This window comes from Myxocyprinus asiaticus, chromosome 2 (genome assembly GCF_019703515.2).
Source record: "Myxocyprinus asiaticus isolate MX2 ecotype Aquarium Trade chromosome 2, UBuf_Myxa_2, whole genome shotgun sequence".
NCBI lineage: Eukaryota > Metazoa > Chordata > Actinopteri > Cypriniformes > Catostomidae > Myxocyprinus > Myxocyprinus asiaticus.
This window is the reverse complement of record NC_059345.1, coordinates 28,956,096-28,972,838: the sequence shown is the minus strand read 5'-3', so window position 1 is coordinate 28,972,838 and position 16,743 is coordinate 28,956,096. Positions and strand designations below refer to the sequence as shown.

Here is a 16,743-nt window from a genome sequence, read left to right as displayed (position 1 = left end):
ATGAATTAAATAATGCATGATTTTGTCAGATTAATTCTTAAGTATTTTTTTTTTTTTATACACATCTACATATTTACAGGTATTTTATTTTTCACCCCTTGGATTGTTCAAACACTACACACATAAACAACACAAAGCACCCCACGCTTACACAAACATTACACCATTTTCTCGCCATCACATCTAACAATCGCAAAATAACCGCAAATAGTCATCACTCCTCTCACTAACACACAATTCAAAACAACCCGCACAAATATACTCACATGGGGCTACCACATACATTCACTTTTGACAAAAGAACATACAAGCTTCACTCAATACACATCAGTAAAAATGGCCTCTCTCATGCTCATGACCACACACAGAGGCACTCAGTCACAATCAGAATACTCTCTTTCCTCATCATCATCATCGTCATTCTCTAGCTCTTCCATCATGTCCCGCTGGTAGTGTTCCCAGTTCCTCCTGCTGTACAGGTGCTCTTCACTCCAGCAACCTGAAAAAATTGTGAAGTTATACTGTAAACACTGACAGATTACAAATGATTAAAGTCGTAGCACTATGAGATTAAAGTCGGAATATTTTGAGAATGAAGTCACAATGACCAGGAACAGCACGTCATTATCACAATGATATCCAGCAGCTTCATCAATGCAAGAAATGGATGTAGACGATTTAGTTAAATCATACTTTAGTTTAGGATTTAGCAACAAAGAAATCCTTTTTCATCTTTGCCACATCAGCACGAAGTTATTATTGGGATCCGGACACTGCAGTGGTTATGAATTGAATTCATTCTGGAGAAAGAACCAGACAGACATGGCATGGGTGATGCTTGGGCTGGGTTTCCCGAAGCTCTAAACTGAACATTAGTAGCAATTGTACTTAATACGGCATGTTTCCTAAAAGTATCATTATCCAAATAGCACGTAAAAATGCTTGTAAATTAACTAGAGCTATGAACAGATCTTAAACCCATTAAGTGCAACTACACATATTGTTCTCGCATCTTTCAGTTTATCAGATACAAAGGGACATTTAATAAATTATATTAATATATTTTGATCAGTGGAAAGCCATTGCACACGGTTTCAAAGGATAAAAATAGTGTTGAAAAAAAATCGCATTGAAATCAATAGGCAGTCTCCGCAGTCTGCACACCATGTGATAGGTGTAAATTAGGTCTAAAGATAGATCTAAATTTACATGACATAATACAGTACTGTATAATGTTTTATTTGGCTTCTCTGATAAGCATAATTGTATTGGCAACAGAAAGATATGTTCTTATTGAACAGACTTGCTTAGAAGACACGTGAGTAATGTGACCCTGCAGTTTAAAACTTAAATAGGCCAAAGTAAATAATTAAAATATGGTTAACAAAGGAGAGTAGGGTGAGAGTGTGCAATGAGTGATTCATTCTTCCTCCCTCCAATGGATGATTCAAATAGTTCTAGTCTGTTTCCATGGCAGTCACAAAGTGCATGCTGCATAATGGCAGTAAGGCTACAAGTGCACAGTAGGGCTGGGCGACATGAAAGAAATATATTAAAAAATATAGCCATATCCGATTACATCATTCTGTCATCTGCTCTTCAAAATATAATAAAGTGTGTTTCTTCAAGCGTGTGTCTTTGTTTCTATAGTTCAGCCTACTGATGTCCATAATTTTTAATCCTGTTCTTTGTGCATCTGTTCAGGTCTCAGCCAAAGAAACAAAACTTTAGGCTATGTGAGAGCCCCTTATGATGCACTTCGTGTACATTCATGTTACATGCATTTTTTTTAATCTCTATGAAGTTGAGAATACATTTGAAACCCCATCTTACTAAAGCCATCATTATTTCTGTAATTAAATTCTGTAATACTTAATACATTTCAGCACCTCGACAACTTCACTATTTGTCAGTATTTCCACGTTATTTTCATTTTGAGAAGACAAACTCCTGGACATATTTTGACCAAAGTTTCAGCACCTTTGGACCGGACAGCTCCCGTAACGAATCACTTTACCTTCTAATTTATAACAAGGGATCTACATGCTGGTTTGGGAGACAGACGTTACTCCATCTTAAAATAACGAGCAACATTCGATAAGATTAAGTTGCAACGTTATCGGGAAACCCAGCCATTGTCATTCCTTTCTGCACAAAGACGCCTCCTTTCTACAGTGCATCCAGAAAGTATTCACAGCGCTTCACTTTTTCCACATTTTGTTATGTTACAGCCTTAATCCAAAATGGATTAAATTCATTATTTTCCTCAAAATTCTACAAACAATACCCCATAATGAAAACATCCCCACAGCATGATGCTGCCACCACCATGCTTCACTGTAGGGATGGTATTGGCCAGGTGATGAGCAGTGCCTGGTTTCCTCCAGACATGATGCTTGCCATTCAGGCCAAAGTGTTCAATCTTTGTTTCTCATGATCTGAGAGTCCTTCAGGTGCCTTTTGGCAAACTCCAGGCAGGCTGTCATGTGCCTTTTACTGAGGAGTGGCTTCCGTCTGGCCACTCTACCATACAGGCCTGATTGGTGGAGTGCTGCAGAGATGGTTGTTCTTCTGGAAGGTTCTCCTCTCTCCACAGAGAAATGCTGGAGCTCTGTCAGAGTGCCCATCGGGTTCTTGGTCACCTCCCTGACTAAGGCCCTTCTCCCCCGATCGCTCAGTTTGGCCAGGCGGCCAGCTCTAGGAAGAGTCCTGGTGGTTCCAAACTTCTTCCATTTATGGATGATGGAGGCCACTGTGCTCATTGGGACCTTCAATGCTGCAGAAATTTTTCTGTACCCTTCCCCAGATCTGTGCCTCGATACAATCCTGTCTTGGAGGTCTACAGACAATTCCTTGGACTTTATGGCTTGGTTTGTGCTCTGACATGCACTGTTAACTGTGGGACCTTATACAGACAGGTGTGTGCCTTTCCAAATCATGTCCAATCAACTGAATTTACCACAGGTGGACTCCAATCGAGTTGTAGAAACATCTCAAGGATGATCAGTGGAAACAGGATGCACCTGAGCTCAATTTTGAGTGTCATGGCAAAGGCTGAGAATACTTATGTACATGTGATTTTTTTCGTTTTTTATTTTTAATAAATTTGCTAAGATTTCAAACAGACTTCTTTCACATTGTCATTATGGGGTATTGTTTGTAGAATTTTGAGGAAAATAATGAATTTTTTTTTTTTTTTTGTTCAAAGTCTTTTTATTAATATTTAACAGTATAATATAGCAGCAATTTCAAAAACTGATTAAAATGAAATCAATTATCTTGCTCCAACAGAGCTCCCCATCCCCACTGCACTATTAAATATATTCTTACAGATTTTTCTGTACCATATTATCATGGCCTCACAGGGTCAGATATAAGAAAAAATAAGGAGGGAAAGAAAGAGAAATAAAAATAAATAAATAAAATTAATAATTCACACAGGAAAAATTACATTTGGATCCATTTGCTGTATGCAAGTCAGCACTGGCTGCCAAATAATGAAAAAAGTTTGACTACAGCCTTTAGTGGAGTATCGAATCTTCTCTAGTGCAAGATGATGAATAAGATCCCTGATCCAATGACTAAAAGTAGGTGGAGATCTGTCCTTCCACTTAAGCAATATAAGACGTCTAGCTAATAAAGTCGAGAAAGCAATCATATTTTTAGCATTATTATCTAAACTGAGTTCTGTAGTTAAACCGAATATTGCAAGAATGGGGGAAGGATTAATAGATAAATGCAGAACTCCTGAAAGAAAATTAAATATTAATTGCCAATAATTAATAAGCTTAGGACATGACCGAAACGTGTGTATGATTAGCTATCTCAACTCTACACCTATCACACAAGGAGTCTATATTTGGTGAAAATTTTGCTAATTTAGCTTTGGTCCTGTGTAGGCGGTAAACTACTTTGAATTGAATAATTGTATGTCGTAAACAGATTGAGGTTGAATGAATCTTATTTATAATATCTTGCCATGCTTCTTCTGAAAATTGCATATCAAGTTCACTTTCCCATTGTTGCTTTGATTTTGTCAAAGATGTTAAATTCTGTGAGGAAATCAAAGAGTATATCAGACCTATATTATTCTTGGAGAGTGGGTTGATTTTCAAAATAATATCAAGTAGAGATTCAGTAGGTAGAGCTGGAAATTAAATAGTGTTAGATGTTATAAAACTGCGAATCTGCAAATATCTGAAGAAATGTGTATTTGGAATATTATATTTTACTCTTATTTGCTGAAACGACATAAAGCTATTATCATTATATAGATCTTTCAATGTGACAAGTCCTTTCTCTTCCCAACAATTAAAAGCAGTGTCTATAATAGAGGGAATAAACATATGATTTCTCATGATAGGGGCATGAAATGAGAGATCAGTAAGCGAAAAAGCTCTTCTAAACTGATTCCAAATTTTAAAAGATGCTCTAACAATTGGGTTTAAAGAAGGTTTAGACAATGACTCAGAAAGAGGTATCTTTGTACAAAGTAGAGCAGGTAATGATGTGGGCCTACAAGAAGCTTTTTCTAACAACAGCCATGTCGGGTTGTCAGAAGGGTTGATCCAATACAACATAAATTTAATATTAGAAGCCCAATAGTAATGCTGAAGATTAGGGAGGGACAGTCCACCACAAGAGCGATGTCTTTGTAGTATATCTTTACGTATCCGAGGGATTTTCCTATTCCAGATGAAGTCAGATATCAGGGTGTCTATATGCATGAAGAAAGATTTTGTTAAAAAAATAGGAAGACTTTGAAACAAATACAAAAATCTAGGCAACACATTCATTTTGACCATGTTAATTCTACCTCCTAAAGATAATAAGAGCAGGTTCCAACGGTCAAGATCCTCTTTTAAATTGTTTATGAGTGGGCAGAAGTTAGCTTTATAGAGTTTATTATATTTATAAGTAATCCAGATACCCAAGTATTTAAACTTTTCTGTACTTATTTTAAATGGAAAAGAGTTAGATAATGTAGAATGAGATGTTAGATTTATAGGCATGAGTTCACTTTTCTGTAGATTAACTTCATATCCAGATATTTTGCCAAAGACATCTAACAGTCCAATCAGTACTGGTAAGCATGTAAGTGGATGAGATAAGTATACAAGCATATCATCTGCGTAGAGAGAAACTTTATGTTCGATACCTCTTCTGTGAATTCCCCTAATAGCAATCTGCTCACGTAAAGCCACAGCTAGTGGTTCAATTACTAACGCAAATAAAAGGGGTGATAAAGGACAACCCTGTCTCGTGCCACGCTGTAGAGAGAAAAAGGGAGATAAGTTATTATTTGTACGTACAGCCGCCACAGGGGATGTATAAAGAACTTTAATCCATTGAGTAAATTTTGAACCAAACCCGAATTTCTTCAAAACATAAAACAGGTAGTCCCACTCCACCCGGTCAAAAGCTTTCTCAGTATCGAGTGATAGTATTACCTCAGGGACATCAGATGGAGTGGGATCATAAAGAATATTTAAGAGCCGACGTATATTAAAAAACAATTGTCGATTTTTGATAAATCCAGTTTGATCACTGGATATTATAGAAGGTAGAACAGTTTCTAACCTACCAGCCAACATTTTAGCCAGGAATTTACTATCCACATTAAGAAGAGAGATGGGGCGATAAGAGCCGCAGTCAAGAGGACCTTTTTTTTTCTTAAGAATGAGCGATATGACTGCTTGTCGCATAGTTTGAGGTAGGGTACCAGAGGAAAAAGATTCCTCAAATACACTTAATAAAAGTGGAGATAATTCATTTTTACATTTTTTATAAAACTCGCTCGGAAACCCATCTGGGCCAGGCGATTTTCCGTTTTGCATTAACATTACTGAGGCGTTAATTTCTTCAACCGAAAAGGGAGTTTCAAGTTCAACTGCTGTCTCTCTGTCAATTGAAGGAATGGTAATCTTATCAAAAAATGAAGAAAACAGCTTCTTATCCTTATGGGATTCAGAAGTATATAATTCTGAATAGAACTCATAAAAACAATGATTGATCTGTGAGTGTTCTGTATACCTAAGGCCTAATTTATCTTTTATTTGGGATATAGTGTGATCCGCCGTCTTTTGTCTCAGTTGATGAGCCAAAACTCTCCCAGCCTTCTCACCATGTTCATATGTTTTATAGCATGTTTTGTTCATCAGATTTTCAATGTGTTTAGTACTTAAAAGATTGTATTCTGTTTGAAGTAATAATCGTTGTTTATATAAATTAGGTGATGATTTCTGGGTCAGGGTTGCATCTATTTTTAGTATAGCATTTTCTAATTTCTCAAGTCTGGCTGTTTGTGCTTTTCTAATGTGGGAACTGTAAGATATTATTTCTCCTCTCAAATATGCTTTCATTGCTTCCCATATAACTGAAAAAGGCATTCCCGGGGTTTGGTTATGTTCAAGAAATGTTTTTATCTTAGACGATATAAGTTTAACAAATGCTTCATCTGAAAGCAACAAAGTGTTTAAGCGCCAGGGACGATATCTGTCATATGTAACTGGTATGCATAATGTCATTGATAGCAGGGCATGATCTGAGATAACAATAGCATGATACTCACAATAACTAATTAAAGGGAGAAGATTCTTGTCTACGAAAAAATAGTCCATGCGCGAATAAGTTTGATGAACAGGTGAGAAAAAAGAATAACTTCTTGACCCATGATTGCGAAAACGCCAGACATCAGATATCCCATATGTGTCAAGAAATAATTTAATGGTATCGGCTGATTTGGATGGAATGGGAGCTTTGATAGAACTATGATCTAACAATGAAGACATTACGCAATTCATATCTCCTCCTAGTATCAAATAGTGTGTGTCCAGTTTTGGTAGTCTAGAAAAAATGTTTGTGAAAAAAAGACTAGCATCATAATTTGGTGCATATATATTAGCTAGGACAACTGGTATGTTGTAAAGTTTACCAACTACTATGACATAGCGACCTGTAGAGTCTGCTACGACCATAGAAACCTTAAATGGGATATTTTTTTCAATAAGAATTGCTGTGCCTCTAGATTTAGAATTAAAATTAGAGTGATATAACTGACCTACCCACTCACACTTCAATCTAAAATGGTCTTTTTTACATAAATGTGTTTCCTGAAGAAAGGCAATCCCCACTTTAAGTTGTTTTAAATGCAGAAGTACTTTTCTACGCTTGACAGGGTGATTTAAGGACTTAACATTCCAGCTAGCAAAATGTATATTGCAGCCTGCTGATCTACTGGCTGTATTAACCATTTTTTATTTAAAAAAAAAACAAAAAAAAACATAACAAAAACAGAATTCAGCCATGACCGCATAGGATCTGAATAAGTATAACAGTAGTCCCTCTAAATTAACAGAAAAAATGCAGATTGAGTAAAGTGCAAAATAAGAATCTGGTGCAGTAAAAACCCACGCCCATTCACCCAAAAGAACAGAGTGAACCCCAAACCCATTGAAAAGACATCCACACATTTAAGTGCTTGTTATGGAGAAATCACAGTGTAGCAGGCGCTCCTAGTCAAAATAAAAATAAAGAGCGTATAACCTATTATCAATATTAGTCTCAAAGGCAATGTGGTCCTTTTACAAAAATAATTTAAAAAAAATATTAATGAATATTAACATGTCCAAAAAACAAACAAACAAAAAAAAAGTCTTAATGCAAAATGTAGTACCATGCCATATATCTTTAAATATTAAACAATATATTCGCAGCAAAGTCATCTACTCACTAACTGGAGAGAGGGAGAAGAAAAAAAAAAGAGAGAAAAAAGAAAACACACGTTAAGTGTGTGTAAATATGTATGCTGTATCTGTCCTCGACAAGTTTATCTGCTATGCAACATTATCTAACACGATGTTTCTCTTCACATATGCCATGGCCTCGACTGGGTCGCAAAACTCCTCCTCGTTGCCATTGTGAGTGATTCGAAGCTTCGCTGGGTGAAAGATGCCGTAGCGTACTCCGTCTCGGCCTCGTAGCAACTTCTTAACATCATTAAACGCAGATCTTGCGCGAGCCACGCTGGGAGGATAGTCTGGGAATATAAAAATTGTGGATCCTTTGAATCGCAGGGGTCCAGCCTCTCTGGCTCTGCGTAGAATCTCGACACAATCCTGGAAATAATGCAATTTGGCCACAATTACCCGAGGTTTACCCCCAGTTTGCCTCAACTGGAGACCGTGATGTGATCTGTCCACAAGCACTTCCCTGTCCATGCCAAGAACATCTTTTAGCAGCTTTGAGACTGAGGCTGGAGAGCTCGAACCTGGCCCCTCTGCCACGTTCAGTATACGGATATTTGACCTCCTCATCCTCCCCTCCATATCAATGCATTTCTCCTGTAGACCCGCAACTGCTGTTTCAAGTTTACTCACAGATGCTTGTAATGAGGTCACATCATCTGAACACGCCGATAACCCGTGTTCTATATCGGTTACCGTCTTTTTCATAGTTTCTAAATCTGAGCGCAACAGCGCGATATTGCCTACAACCTCCGTTTTAACGGCATGTAATTCTGACCTCAAATTGTTGAATTCGTCCACAAGAACAGTCTTCAATTCAGCCCTGAGCAGCGTAGGGATATCATTTCTCATCAGCGACAGAATTTCTGCTTTCATATCCGCCATTTCTGTTTGTTTCTCCGGTGATTTCTGGTCACTGCACGAGGTGCCAGGCCTACTCGCAATACTTTTCCCCGTGTATGTGTACTGTCGCAGACTTTTTGCCATTTATGTACCGCAGTAATTTAAAAAAAAAGTTGTTCAAAAACAAGAGGCGCTACAACAGAATGTTTTAGTGCCAATTTAAAGCAATAAAACGCCCAAAAATATAATGAATTTAACGAAATTTAACGAAATTTAACGGAGCTCATCAAAAACACTACTTACTCCATGCCTGCTCACCAGCGCCCCCCCCCCGGAAAATAATGAATTTAATCCATTTTGGAATAAGGCTGTAACATAGCAAAATGTGGAAAAAGTGAAGCGCTGTGAATACTTTCCAGATGCACTGTATGTAAATTATGCTCATTGTAGATCACGCTTCATTCACAAAAATTGCCTGCCACTGAGGTGCAGTTTAGATCGCGCTATTGCCGCAAATAAAAGTAGAAAGTAGTAAAAATGTATTTTATTTAAAAGAGACTTTTGTGAACTTTTTGCAGGGGCGTTTGCACTGTTGGCTGATCTGCATAATTCCTTTAGTGAATGGGATGCTAAACCAGTGCAGAGAGCGTGTGCCAGTAAATAGGGCATTTACAAGGCACAATTCATGGAGGTTTTTTTACGATCGTTTATGATCATCTTAACGTTTCCCAAACTAGCACAGTAGATCGCTCATTATAAAGTAGAATGTAAGTGCTTCTTTACAGGAGCTGTCCATTCCAAAGGTGCTGAAATTTTGTCTTCTCAAAATGAAAATAATGTGGACATACTGACAAACATGGAAAATGTTTGTAACTTTGTCAAGGCACTGAAATTAATTAACTATTACATAATTTAATTACAGAAATAATGATGGCTTTAGTAAGACAGGGTTTCAAATGTATTAATTCTCAACTTCATAGAGATGAATGAAAGTGACACAAAAAATGCTTGTCACATGAATGTACGCGACATGCATCATAAGGGGCTCTCACGTTGCCTAAAGTTTTGTTTCTTTGGCTGGGACCTGAACAGATGCACAAAGAACAAGATTAAAATGACAGACATCATTAGGCTGAACTACAGACACAAAGACACACACTTGAAGAAACACACTTTATTATATTTTGAAGAACAGACGACGAAAAGCCATCGATGTGTGTCTCTGATGTGCTGTTTGTTCAGAGGAGTGCAGCTGGAGCGTGTCTTGTGGAACACACGTAAAGCGGCAGGTTCACTTTATATAGCAGATGTGTACACATCCTAAACAAGTTCAGCTTGAACCTAAAATGTATTTATATTTTAATTATTAATATCATTATCATTATTATGTTTACATTTATAATTGTCTTCGGATCTTAATTTGTATTAGTAATTTTTCACAGATTGGAGACGGATACTTGTGTGATGATGGCAAAAGGAAGGGTGCTTATATTCACCACTTCATTATTCTTATAGCTTTTTCATTTTATTTGAAGTGTAATTTGAATTTAGAAATATCTTTGGTTTAAGTTTTTCGTGCTTCAAAACAAATTAAATTATCTCGCCCAGCCCTACTGTGCACTTGTAGCCTTACAGCCATTATGCAGATTGCAATTTGTGACTGCCATGTAAACAGACTAGGACTATTTGAATCATCCACTGGAGGGAAGAAGAGGAGGAGGAATGAACTGCTCATTGCACACTCTCACCCTACTCTCCTTTGTAAACCATATTTTAATTATTTATTTTGGCCTATTTAAGTTTTAAACTGCAGGGTCACATTACTCACGTGTCTTCTAAGCAAGTCTGTTCAATAAGAACATATCTTTCTGTTGCCAATACAATTATGCTTATCAGAGAAGCCAAATAAAACATTATACAGTACTGTATTATGTCATGTAAATTTAGATCTATCTTTAGACTTAATTTACACCCATCACGTGGCGTGCACAGACTGCCTAGTGATTTCAATGCGATTTTTTCAAAACTTTTTTTATCCTCTGAAACCGTGTGCAATGGCTTTCCACTGATCAAAATATATTAATATAATTTATTAAATGTCCCTTTGTATCTGATAAACTGAAAGATGCGAGAACAATATGTGTAGTTGCACTTAATGGGTTTAAGATCTGTTCATAGCTCTAGTTAATTTACAAGCATTTTTACGTACTACTTGGATAATGATACTTTTAGGAAACGTGCTGTAGTAAGTACAATTGCTACTAATGTTCAATTTAGAGCTTTGGGAAACCCAGCCCAAGCATCACCCATGCCGAGCGGGACTGCGCGAACATCTGTCTGGTTCTTTCTCCAGAATACATTAAATTCATAACCGCTCCAGTGTCCGGATCCCAATAATAACTTTGTGATGATGTGCCAAAAGATCTATCGTTCTATCGTTGTGATATTGACACGCCATTTCTGGTCATTTTGACATAATTCTCAAAATATTCCGACTTTAATCCCATTTTGACTTTATTCTCAAAATTTTGACTTTATTCACAAAAAAATTACGACTTTAATCTCGTAACGCTGCGACTTTATTCTCGAAATTTTTACTTTATTCTCAAAATCTTAGATTTTTTTTTTTTTTTTAAGTGGCACCAAAACACTGTCATAACAGATATAAAATGCCATTTTAAAAAAAAAATCTCAACAGAGAAAACACCTGTATTCTTTAATGATAAACCATTTGGTTTATCTACAGACTTTAAGAAAGATTCACAAACAAAGCACCAGGCATTAAAGGGATAGCTCACCCAAAAATAAAAATGGTAGTTTACTCAACCTCATGTTGTTTCAAATGTCACCAGCCTTAAGTCACCATTCACTTTCATTGTACGGAAAAAAGATGCAATGAAAGAGAATGGTGACTGAGGCTGACATTCTGCGCAACATCTCCTTTTGTGTTACACACAAGAAAGAAAGCCATAAAAGTTTGGAATGACATGAGGATGAGTAAATGATCACAGCATGTTCAACTATCTCTAATATAATAATAAGATATCTGACCTCCATAACGCTCCTCAGCTTCACTGTCACCCTCACTGATCTCATCTGGGTAGTCATTTCTCCAGTTGCTTTCAGAGTTTTCAACATCCTCATCTTCATTCACTTCTTCCTCCCAGGCCACCTCATTAGGTACCTGTAAAGGAAAAACCAACACCCAATCAAATGAGTTGGTGCAAGTAGAAATGTGTTTGTAAAAGAGAGAGATATCCTCTACTAACCAGCTCTCCCTCTTGTGTGTAAGGTCTGACAGATAGAATGTCTTGTATCCAGCCCGGTGTGGCAGTCTCCTGGTAGTACAAGTCATACACATAGTCATCCTCTTTCTCTCGATGATTAGTACCCAGCCTATCTCCAGACACACTCAGTTTCTCACGAATCATCTTCACGGAATTACACAGGATCGTCTCGGGGTCAGACAACACAGCCTGTGGAAGAGAACATTTGTGAGCTCCTTTATCATTTGTGAGCAAAACAGACAATTTCCACAAAAGTAGAGAAAATAATTAGTCACCTATATTTTTGAAGGAAACTCAACTATAATTTTAGTGCACATTAAAGATGAAGTGTGCAATTTCTGCACCACTAGCTACACCAAATGGAATTGCAAAAAAATTGGGCAGATGCCATTTACACCCCAGTGCAAATAGTGGCAAATATTAGTTGCACCCCAACCCTGGTACAAATAATGGTAGATGCGGTTTGCAACCCTAATTAAATACTAACAGTATTGCGGCATCACTGCAGCATGCTTATTGTGTTTTTTTAGAGTCCCACAGACACACTACTAGTGTTGATACAATCAAATATCGATATATTGCAATACTTTTCTCATGATATTGTATAGATACTTTAGATCCATGTATCGATATTTATATTCAACTATTTGTGTATTCATATCATGTAAACACACAAAGTTGGCACACTTTTACTATGGTTTTACTACAGTAACCACAGTATCACCATGGTATTTTATAGTAAAAGCATAGTAACCACAAAATTAAACGTTTACTATATAAACACATTATTACTGTAGTAATACCATTGTTAACTGCATCAAATATATTGTTTCTGCCAAAAAACATGGTTACTACAATATTACTACAGTAAAACTACCTTTATACTCATTTTTATATATAAGTTGTATTAAGAAAATATTAAGAGATGAGTCGGGAAACAGAATGGAAAAAGAGAGCGACAAACACGGAATCGAACCCGGGTCTCACTAGCATTACACCCCACACCACCGAAGCAACACTCACAATGCAGTTGGTCGTAAATTTCTACATTTCCAATAGACTATTGGGGTGCAAATAGCTGTGCTGTGTATCAGGTGTTATTTACACCCGAGTGCAAATAGTCACTCCGAAAAAATTATCACAGTTTTCAAACAGATTCTAGAAACTCTCTTCGACTTGCACTGGTGGTACAAACAGATAGTCTCACTCCAAATTCACATTGGTTGAGCCAATATTGCTGTGTCGGGCTGGTTGGGATGCTCAAACAAACAGAACAAATTTTTGATAGTGCCACAGAGATTCACTTTTGGGTGAAATCAAACTAAAAATGGTTTATTTATAGTCCTCTCTGGACTTTAAGCTGGGAAATTAGCATTTTAACAGTGAAAAAAAAAAAAAAAAAAAAAAAATCACACACATCTGTTTTAATGTAAATTCCTAACCAAGGAAGATGCAGATATTACAAAGAAAATTTACAAGTGAGGGCTTTCTTAAGATGCATGTGCTATTTTCTAAATTTGTTCATTCCTGACATTCACATGGAATATGGCTTTACCTTGCCAGGTGTCTTCAAATCATCCTCATGCAAAATATCAAACACTTGCACTTCTCCCAAAGGCAAGCCATCATGGCTCTTTGTTTGGCTGTCATCGGTCTCCGCTCCTCCTCTGGTGGGAGTGGGCTCTGTCGGCAGTCCTGCCCGGTGGCTGGAGAGGATCCGGTATCGTTCCTCTCGCCTGGTGCTCCATTTGACACTGCGCAGATCACCTATGATCCTCTGAGTGCTTCCTTGTGATGGACGAAGGGCGTGATGGGCCAGACGCGGGTATGCGAGAGCCTCACGGACATGTGTCTGTACCGGAGCATCCTGTAAATAAAAATGCCATACAAGACTTTGATAGGCAACTAATCTTATATAGATTAAACTACATCAATCATTATGATTGGGAGGACTTGTCTTAACTTTTAGACATGTATACATTCATTCCCTCACGTTTCGAGAGATAACTAGTGCCTCCCAAAGACACATTTCTCCTACTTTTCAAATAGCCTCTATCATCTACCTCCAGAAATGGTGCATAACTTGTACTCTGCAATTTCCCCTCATGTGATTAATAAAGCATCTTTCAATCTCATGGCTGACCACCACTAAGTACTGGATTTTAAGGTTCTTTAATTGTTTTTAAAGCACTTCATGACATTCTGTAGGCATGTGTTGCAAATCGTGTTTTGTGTTCTTCTGATGCTGATTTTTATACTTTATATTCAAAATATCTAGAACTTTCTACCAAATAGACAGGCCCCAAGTGTTTAGATCATAAGACATGTTTTGCCTAAAGACCTTTTTTAAAATAATTTTCACTTCCCTTTTATTAATTGTATCACCTTTTATTGTTTTCATATTTGTTTTTATTGTTTTAATGCAATGCATTTTATTTTCTGACATGTAAAGCATGCATTAAAACTGAATTTGATGAAAAGCTCTATCTATCTATCTATCTATCTATCTGTCTGTCTCTCTCTCTCTCTCTCTCTCCCTCCCTCCCTGTCACCACATACTTGACCTACAATGGGTCACACGCATAAACACGTGTAATAATTGAACTATCATATTTCAATCAATCTACTTAAAGCCACAGATATTTATCTGTGGATTTACTTATATTTTGACAGGCATGTTGCCATGTTCACCCACTATGTTTCGCACGCTGACGTCATTACGTATCATCAATAACCACAAATCAATACAGCATTACAAACCCCATGAGATTATTTATTCTGAACACTGACAGCACAGCAGATGTCATTAACACGTTACCTGTGATGCCACGGTGGCCACTAGTTTGAACACAGAGTTCTCTATCTTGGGCTCCTGTGGTTCTGGTTCGCTCTCATCGCTGGGCTGAGCCGCTGCGGCCTCCGGACGGATCCGCTTACAGGCCAGAAGCAGCGCGTCCGCCGGATCAGTGCCTCTCTTCCTCTTCACCCGCAGAATGGTCGTGCTCGGATCCATTTCGACAGAGATGATCTGCTGTGTCACCAGAGAGAGATTTCAGATGACAGACAAACAAATGCGCGGGCCAGCCAGTGACAACAACAACCTGCGCTATCGCTTTTCTTTCCTCTTCTTCTTCTTTAATGTTTTATGGCGGTTGGCAAACCAGCTTACGGTAAATTTCCGCCACCTACTGGGATGGAGTGTGAAGCATTGCTGTTTAGGGAGACCAAACAACAACAACAAAAACTAAATTCTTAAATCCTCTTCCTCAAGTCTGTATCCTTCAGATATACTAGCAGAACTCTTGAATCCTTATTTAGTAGACTCTGCAGTGAAAGATGAGAAATTCCTAAAGACTTCAGTGCATCTTTCATCTGTAATCTTTCATTCTCATATTCTATACACTTTATCAGGACATGTTCAACTGTTTCAAGAAGGCCACATCTAACACAGTGACCAGCTTCATGTTTGCCTATGATGTAGAGTGACTGATTAAGTGAGGAGTGCCCAATTTTGAGTCAAAATATTATTGTATCTATTGTCGTAATTGTTTCTCTCAAACCCAGCTAATCTTTGGATATTATATAAATGTCACTCCTTTGTCTCGCTGTCCCATTTTCCTTGCCACATCCCATTTACAGCCCCTTTAATGACTCCTTTTACTTCCATTTTACTCATTGGAAGACTAAACTCTATATCGGAGTGTCTTAGTGCCAGTTTAGCTATATGATCCACCTCCTCATTTCCATCTACCCCTAAATACCCATAAAAAAGGAAATTGCAGTTCTTAATTGGTTTGTCCTGAACAGACTTTGAAGTATGTCTAATAAAATGTCCTGCCTAGATGAAGATTTTCCACTCTTTAAACTTGATAATGCTGAGTAGGAGTCGGAACATATCACCGCTTCAAGTGAATGGACCTCTTCAACCCACTGAAGAGCCAATATGATAGCAAGCATTTCTGTGGTGTACACTGAAAGATGATTTGATGTCTTTTTTGATCATCTGTATAGGAAGTATGGTATGTACATTGCTGCAGCTGTTTGACCTGTATCAGGATCTTTAGATTAATCCGTATATATTTGAATTACTGAAACATATTTCTGATCTAAATACTGGCACACTATGGTATCTTCTGAAACTTGACTTTTTTATGATTTACACTGTCTAATACCTGGAGGTCAATCACAAGCATTGGGAAAAGCCATGGAGGGGTTACTGGCATAACTACAGTAGGGCAAACGTTGATGTTACTTATTCCTATTTTTTTGAGCATCCTTATTTGCATTCCACCCAAAGCTATTCAAATTTGCATACTCATACTCCCAACAATCCTCCAATACTCTTTTGACAGGATGGGATTCTAAATGGCCTCTTATAGAAGTCCAATATGCCCATTTCATCTTGAGTCTGCGAATTTCCAAAGGTATCTAACCCATTTCAACTTGTAGTGCTGACACTGGGGATGTTCTAAATCACCACAGCGTATTCTCAATGCGCCCTTCTTTCTGCCCTTTCACTCGTTTTTTTCTGGAGTGGCGTACAAACGGAAAGGCAGCAGCGCCGCTCTGTGGTATGTATGAGGACGGCGTTCATAAAATAGCCTTGCGCACTTTTACACATGATGTTGCAATTAACTGCCTGCAGAGGCCGCGGTTTAATTGGATGTAATTTAAGGTCAACGGGCCACCTGAAATCCTTCTGTTTCATCTCCGAAGTTTTTGTATCAGAATCATGATCAGAATGAACTTCATTGCCAAGTATGCTTACACATACAAGAAATTTGTCTTGGTGACAGGAGCTTCCAGTGCACAAACAATACAACAACAAGACAGAGATAATAATAATAATAATAATAGAATAAAAATAA

The 16,743-nt window shown here is 37.6% G+C and overlaps 1 protein-coding gene across 1 annotated transcript; it reads right to left on the bottom strand.

Moving 5' to 3' along the window:
* Positions 1–68: 68 nt before the first annotated feature.
* On the bottom strand, positions 69–15,027 carry LOC127414114 (probable RNA polymerase II nuclear localization protein SLC7A6OS). The gene is made up of 5 exons (XM_051651883.1): positions 14,694–15,027; positions 13,431–13,742; positions 11,858–12,064; positions 11,640–11,772; positions 69–499 (listed from the first exon to the last, which is right to left on the bottom strand). The coding sequence occupies exons 1-5, from the start codon at positions 14,886–14,888 to the stop codon at positions 375–377; spliced, it is 972 nt and encodes a 323-aa protein (XP_051507843.1). The 5' UTR covers positions 14,889–15,027; the 3' UTR covers positions 69–374.
* Between the last annotated feature and the right edge of the window lie 1,716 nt (positions 15,028–16,743).